Source organism: Diabrotica undecimpunctata, chromosome 7 (assembly GCF_040954645.1).
Source record: "Diabrotica undecimpunctata isolate CICGRU chromosome 7, icDiaUnde3, whole genome shotgun sequence".
NCBI lineage: Eukaryota > Metazoa > Arthropoda > Insecta > Coleoptera > Chrysomelidae > Diabrotica > Diabrotica undecimpunctata.
This window is the reverse complement of record NC_092809.1, coordinates 96,228,278-96,236,145: the sequence shown is the minus strand read 5'-3', so window position 1 is coordinate 96,236,145 and position 7,868 is coordinate 96,228,278. Positions and strand designations below refer to the sequence as shown.

The window sequence follows — 7,868 nt, the reverse complement described above, 5'->3', positions numbered from 1 at the left end:
ATTGACAAATCAACAGCTTGCAGAATTGTCCATAAAGTTTCGAGAGCAATTGCCAGTCTAGGTAAACAATTCATTAAGATGCCACAAAGGGAATGTGAGATGAAAACAGTTAGCAAGGAATTTTATAAGATTAGCCGTTTTCCAAGATGTATTGGTGCTCTTGACTGTACCCATATCAAAATTTCTTCTCCTGGTGGACAAGAAGCAGAAATTTATAGAAATAGAAAAGGATTTTTTTCTATAAATGTCCAAGTAGTATGTGATGCAGAATGTAAAATTGAAAATATAGTTTGTCGATGGCCTGGTTCTACTCATGACTCAACAATATTTAATAATTCTAGGTTAAGAGCAGATTTAGAAAGTGTGCGTTATGGCAGATATCTTTTGGTTGGTGATAGTGGTTATGGAATCAAGAAATATCTGATAACACCCTTAGGCAATCCTCAATCACCAGCCGAAAATTTATTTAATGAGGCACAAATTAGAACCAGGAATCCAATAGAAAGGACTTTTGGAATATGGAAACGGCGGTTTCCTGTCTTAGCCTTTGGGATAAGGGTAAAATTACAACGGGTAGAAGCAATTGTAATTGCAACATCTGTGTTACATAATATTGCAATTCTTTTTAATGACCCACTACCCATACTACATGAAGAAGAGGAAGCAGCAATGGCATTAGGAAATGTAGACAATGAAGCTGTCTTTGATAGAGGAGCAAGAGAAGTAGATAATAACATAACAAGATTTCAACTTGTAAATGAATACTTTTCAAATTTATTAAATTAAATATACATAATTTATTAACAAATCTAAAATTATATTTTTACAATACTTACATTTATCACTTAATATAATAATTATACAAACCAATTTACATTATAAATTATTTAATTGCCCTACCCACTTTCCTAGAATAAGATAAATATTAACATTTTTGGTGATTTTGATACCATAGCAATAAAAACTTATCTACGAGAAGAGCATGCGAAGAACTAGATTAGTATCTTTTGGTTGGTGATAGAGGGTACGGAGTCAAGAAATATCTGATAACACCCTTAGGAAATTCTCAATAACCAGCTGAAAATTTATTTAATGAGGCACAAATTAGAAGTAGGAACCAATAGAAAGGACACTTGGAATATGGAGACATTAGTTTTCAGAATTGGATTTTTGGATACAGGTAAAGTTAGAATGCACAGACGCAATTGTAATTGCAATATCAGTGTCACACAATATTACAATGCTTTTTAATGGCCCTTTACCCATACTACATGAAGAGGAAGCAGCAATGGCATTAACAAATGTAGAAAATGAAACTGTCTTTGATAGAGGAGTAAGATACATAGACAATAATATAACAACATTTCAACGAGTGCATGAATACTTTTCAAATTTATCAACATATCTAAAATTAATTATATTTTTGCAATAATTATATACATATATCATTTTATCTAATAATAATACAAACTAATTTACATTATAAATTATTTAAATACCCTATAAACTTCCCTAGATTAAAAATATTAACATTTTCGGGTGATTTTGATACCATAGCTATGTAGAGTTATTTATGAGAAGAGCATGTGAAGAACTAGATTAGTATTTTTTGGTTGGTGATAGTGGTAACGGAGTCAAGAAATATCTGATAACACCCTTAGGAAATTCTCAATAACCAGCTGAAAATGTATTTAATGAGGCACAAATTAGAAGTAGGAACCAATAGAAAGTCACTGGTTTTTGGGATAGGCGCAAAGTTAGAATGCATAGAAGAGATTGTTATTGCAACATCAGTGTCACACAATATTGCAATGCTTTTTAATGACCCTTTACTCATACTACATGAAGAAGAGAAAGCAGCAATGGCATTAGTAAATGTAGAAAATGAACCTCTCTTTGATATAGGAGCAAGAGAAGTAGACAATAATATAAAATGATTTCAACTTGTGCATGAATATGGATAGAATGTGTATATAACATGTTCTACGGAGGGCTAATCCTAAGAGAAAATGATTTACCCCAATAAAGTACTGAAAAATAGCATATCTAGGCATGCACTGAGAAAGGAAAAATACAATGTCCTGGAGATTAGACAAGACACCCAAGAAAAAAAAAGCCACAAAAAAGAGATATGATGACACAAATAGAAAGATGATCAAACAAAAATTCAAAATTTAGATTTGATTTATTTTAAATCAGAAATTTTGTTAAATATTATATTTATCTGCTCTTTTGATAAATTTGGATGTTTTTCAAATATGGACAATTTTATTTTACTTTTTTGGTCCTCTTTCATTAACGCAATTCTTGCATCGGATTCATCTTTTAATATCTGTAACTCTAACATATGCTTCTCTTTCATGAGCCCTTTTTTAAATTCCTCTATCTCTGTTTTTGCAGCTGCCCATTGCGATATCTTGGTAGCAATTGTATCAGTCTTATATTTTTTTTCTGAAAAATTAGAAAATTAAACTAATACATACAACTATTATTTATAATAACTTACTATCTGCTACAACCAGTGGTTTTGAAACATTTTTTTTTAATTTCTCTGGTTCACACTTGCTCCATTTACTGTCACTTCCTGTAAGTTTTAAAAAACATTATAAGTACTGTAAATAAGCTATATACAAATCAAACATACATAAGTCAAAAAGTACTAACAATACAATAACGCAACAACAATGATATTAAAATATTGAATTCAAAATATCAAATCCATTATGTTTGTCTTTTTAGCTTTGAGAAGCCAGTTCCTTTAATTATATTTTTATATTTAATTCCATGTTATATAACACAAATAATAATTCCTTTCGTAGATACGCTTGATCTAACCATATCTTATTTTACTCTTACTAGAAGAACTTAATTCTTTATTACAGTTCTACAAGCATTCAAACAAATAAGGAAACAATAGCAGAGAATATTCATACAATTTTGAAAATATTGATAACATAATAAGATAAATATGAAAGCAACAATTCAGGAAATAAATTATCAGTAATATATCAAACTATAAACTGTATATGCAACTGGTACAGCCATGATTTTTTGCCAGAACTTATGTAAACAAAATAAGATAAAAAAAAAGTTACACTTTATTTGTTTCTACTTACTGTCACTAAGTATATGCTTTGATTCGCCACTAGTGGATGGTTCCTGATCTGCATAATATGTGTGATCATCAACAATTGCATTATTTGTAGGAAGCGAGGGACTCCAATCTTCTAGATCATAATGTGCCCCTGAAACAGTCATTATTTAGTTTAAAATATACTTATAATATTTTGTATAACATACCACCTTCCTCGGTTTCATCAATAACAGCTTCATAAACCTCTTCAGGTTGTTGGACCACAGCATCATCATCAAATTCTGAATGCAATCCTTCTAATCGGGTACCTAATATCTCTTTTATGTCTATGTCAATTTCATTGATCTGACTGTCCATCTGGGACCCTCCACCTGTACCCATAACATGTGCTTTTTCATCAGCAAATTTTCGTTTGGACCTTTTTTTAATGTTCTCATACTTCTTTCGAAGCACTTTTACCTCACGAAAATTTGACCCGACTGAAGAATTGTACTCTTCCTCTATTTTCTTCCACGCCACCACTTTTTTCGTATTCATGTCCACATTGGACATTTTATTTTCTAAAATGTGGCTGTACTTTTTGGCCAAAGATACCAATATCTTTTCTTCTTGGGCAGTGAAATTGGGAGCCCTTCTTGCGTCCATTTTACAAAAAATATACTTCTACAAACAATTTTTTACATGAAAATAAACATATTGCAAGAATATACTATACTTACAAATTTTGTTCACAAATTTAACGTAGGAAAACGATTAAAAATTAAACTAATTAAATTGGATTAAACTAATAATGAGTAACAGAATTATCAAAAAGTAACAGTATTCACAAAAACCAAATAATATAAAATTAGCGGGAACATTGAGATTTAACCTATAAATGAATACGCATGCGTTACGTTGCCAACCTTATCAAAATTTGTATGAACCTTGGCTTAACTAAACTTGACATTGAACAACCCTCATGAAGTTGAACCCACGCTCAAATTTGAGGCCGGTTCAATTAAGCGATCGCTTAAGCCTGCAATGTACAATCGGGCCTTAATAGATCAGAAAATAAATTCACGTGTCATTTACTAGAAGGCAGCGAAATGGCGACATATGCGCGTTTGCCAAATTTAAGAAAAATCTGCAAAACATTGGAAACTAGTTTTGTGGTTATGCCAATTTTCTATGGGTTATGCAGTAACCATGGTAATACGAATCACGTGGTTTTGTTTAGCAAAGCCCCTCCCAGTTAATATTTTGGCTTCGTTTCGTTCGACTTTCAATGTTTAATCATGATTTTATAACGTAACAATATCTTAAATATACCAATATCTTAAGTATACCATTTTTTTTCCTTGGCACCCTGACGTTATATAATCGTGGTTGAAAGTCAAGCTATGGTCAGTAAAGTTTACTGCGGGATTATGCTGGTTTTTAAATAATACATAAACATAAAAACAATTCCAGTTTCATTAAATTTTTAACAAATTTAATTTTTATAGACAAAACAATATTATGTAATGATCGATTAAATTTTGTCGATTAATTATTTCCTTAAGTGAAAAAGAGTATTGATATTTACTTGAGTCATAATTCTGAAAGTCTGAAATTTTCTTAGGAAAACACTTCCCCTGTTGACATTCGATATGAAAAAAATTGTTATTGTAGTGACGCTGTTTTTCACCTGACTAACATATTTTAGAATTCTTAGAAATACTGTTTTTATACATAAATAGTCCAATTACCATAATCTCTTTTTTAATCATTATTTGCCTGTTTTTCAACCAATTGCAAATTTCTTTATCACTTTGGAATAAATATTTTTGGGCAGGTAAATAATTTAGAATTGTCGCCTGAATTGTGAGTAATAAAATATTTAAAAATGAATGAACGCTTTGTGTATAGTAGAATAAATGTCAAGTAACTACTTAATACGTTTACTTAAAAAGTTCCCCAATCAACACATCCAGCTGGGTGCTGGTGTAAGTGTAAGGCAATTAAATTTTACGACTTTTTCGTTTTTGAATTGAGTAATATTTTTCATATTAATAATAATATTAGAATTACATAGATACAGTTAGTCGAATTTGTACCTACCACCAAAGCAAACTGTATTAAAATAAAGCCACAATTGTGTAATTTAATACAAAAGTAAGTTTTTTGAACTTAAAATTAAATTTTGTATTATTTCAAACCCAGAAATCGAAGAACGTATTATTTCTGCAAAAATGCAGAACGGTAGTTAGTAGTGCATTTACGAAAATTGCTATTGTTTTGGACAGTCTGTTAGCTGGACCTTAGACACGCGACCCTGGTAGAAAATTAGCGTACAGTGGGAACCTGGGAACTCTTACAAGTAAAGAATACAATGAGTTTTGTGAAGTGGAGAGTCCGGTACTTAAAAGTATATTCGAAGAAGCTTCCGAAGAAGAGTTTATTAGTGAGATGAAGGGAAAGGATAAATACAGTGCAAGGTACTTGCAAACTTAAGTACAAATATGATGACAGAACAGGTTCAATAAGTTCAAAGTCATCAAGTGTAAAGGTAAGAGCAAATTTAAATTACCTCCAATCGAGTTCAAAAATTATTCAGAGATTGCAGTCTAGGTTTAGCAGAGAGGATTGAAGTTTACATTATAGAGCTTTTAAAGTTAATTTTCTAGTAGTTTCTAGTGGTCCTTGTAGTATTTTTGCTCTTTATGATATGATTGATAGTCAACTTCGTTCACTTGAGACCTTAGACAAAACTGCTGACAAGTTTGCGGCGATATTGTATCCTCTTATTGAGTCATGTTTGAAAAAAGATATGATTCGACTATGGCATCTTATGTTTTTGTGTCCATTAAAAATATCAGAAAAGCTGCAGAAGCTACAACTTAAGAAACAATACCTATTGAGTGGGCTAATGAGCTTCTTACAAAATAAAGTTCAAAATAAATAAAAAATTGATTTAGCAACGGAAGGTTTTCGTTTACCGACTGAAAATAAATATAAATCCAGTAGCCTTGTTGCCAAAAAAAATGTAAAGTTACAAAGAACTGATCAGACCTTAGCGTCGGCTGCTGGGTTAATAAATTATGAGGTTTACAGGTGTATCTTTTTATTATAAGTAATTTTTTGTACTTGAAATTTAATTATTTAATTAGGAAACAAGACTGATATGCACTGTTTAAAATGTTTAAAAAACGAAAAAAAAAACAACACAACAAAATCAAAACAACAATTTAACTTCAAAGGTAAATTAATAACAACACAATACGATACAAAAATTAAAAAATTATATCGAATGATCCAATCCAAAAATTATAATTTGTGAAACTTCAAATAATAGCTGATTTCAACTTACGTTGAAGAAGACTGCCGACTGAGCGAACTATACCGATTCTACCGATCGTATATTATATTTAAGTTTCAGTACTTTTCCTCATTGGCAACAATGTCGCTGTTCAGAGAATTAATTTTCGAGAAAATCAAAATATTAAAATATGATGCATGTCCTGCCATCTATTCAAAATTTATTAAACGTTAGTTTATTTGAATATTACTCATTTTAACTACGGTGTGAACATACCCCCGTAATGAGTATTACTTCATCAATAACAAAAATACTGGGTGTTTACAAAAATAAAAAATACTATTTTGCCAACTTCTTATTTCGTTCATAACTTTTTAACTCCACTGTATAGTTTTTGTCTTAGAAAATTTGACAAAAACAAAAACTCCATTGGCCCCTCTAGAACAAACTAATGTCGTCTATCATGTACCCTGTGCAGAGTGCAACTCCTGCTACATTGGCCAGACCAGCCGCTCTCTTCAAGGTCGACTAACGTCCCACAAAAGCAACATTAGAATTTCTAAACCATCTTGTGCCCTTGAACAGCATGCCATTTCAACCAAACACAGTATCGACTTCACAAATACCAAAATACTGTGCAAACAAAAAATTATCATAAGCGATCCATCCTTGAAATGTGTCAAATTCTAAAATATCCATGGTCCCTAAATAAGAGAACCGACATCGACAACTTAAGCCAGATATATCACTCTCTCATGATACAAATAAAAAAAAAACCCTACAAGACAGTAACTTCATTCCCATTCTTCTTTCCATTTTTTTTTGTTTGTTTGTTTTTCAAAGAAAAAGAAAAAATTAATCCTTTTTTAAAAATGGTATGTCCCCGTTCCGCTCGCTAATTCCCTCAAGAATCGTACCTCTTCCCTGCATTCCAAAGAAACACATGTACAACAATAAGCCACATGTGAAAATTATGACATCATAGAGCTGATAGAAAACAATCGAAAATATTAGTGTGGTTTGACCATCGAAAGAGCTTAAACCAACATTCAAATGAAGCCATCGATTAAAATTAAATGAACTAGTGTTCTTACAGTTTTTCTTGTATTTTGTTGTTTCGTTTCTCTCGTTTAATTGTTAATCTTTAATGTTAAGTTTCCGCCGCTTCCCACATTTCGATCGCCATCTTTTTCTATCTCTCCAGGTGTCTTCATCAATGGCTCTATCTTTCATGGTTTCCATAACACCTTGTATCCAAGACTTGGCTGGTCTTCCTCGTTTCCTTTTATTACTTGGATTGTATTCCATAGCTCTTTTTGGCCATCTGTTGTCGTCCATCCTCTGTACGTGTCCATACCATATTAACTGTCTAGTTTCTATTCGTTCAGAAGTTGTATGTACTCTATCTGTTTTTCTTCTAATTTCAGAATTAGGTATACGTTCTACTCTTGATATACGGCAAGCTCTTCTTAGGTAGTCCATTTCAACCGTGTC

General features: G+C 31.5%; 1 protein-coding gene across 1 annotated transcript; it reads right to left on the bottom strand.

The window, feature by feature from the left end:
* Positions 1 to 751: 751 nt before the first annotated feature.
* LOC140446872 (uncharacterized) lies at positions 752 to 4,095 on the bottom strand. Its single transcript, XM_072539448.1, has 5 exons — positions 3,814 to 4,095; positions 3,301 to 3,757; positions 3,117 to 3,245; positions 2,507 to 2,584; positions 752 to 2,451 (listed from the first exon to the last, which is right to left on the bottom strand). Exons 2-5 carry the CDS (start codon positions 3,737 to 3,739, stop codon positions 2,186 to 2,188), a joined length of 912 nt encoding a protein of 303 aa, XP_072395549.1. The 5' UTR covers positions 3,740 to 3,757; positions 3,814 to 4,095; the 3' UTR covers positions 752 to 2,185.
* Positions 4,096 to 7,868: the final 3,773 nt, after the last annotated feature.

Bases quoted from the DNA above. Each gene is read 5' to 3' on its own strand.
- LOC140446872 (XM_072539448.1), bottom strand. From the start codon at position 3,739: ATGGACGCAAGAAGGGCTCCCAATTTCACTGCCCAAGAAGAAAAGATA. The intron at 2,585-3,116 runs GTAAGTAGAAAC...TAAAACTTACAG, and splicing joins AAAGCATATACTTAGTGACA to GAAGTGACAGTAAATGGAGC. The intron at 2,452-2,506 runs GTAAGTTATTAT...CTAATTTTTCAG, and splicing joins ACCACTGGTTGTAGCAGATA to AAAAAAAATATAAGACTGAT.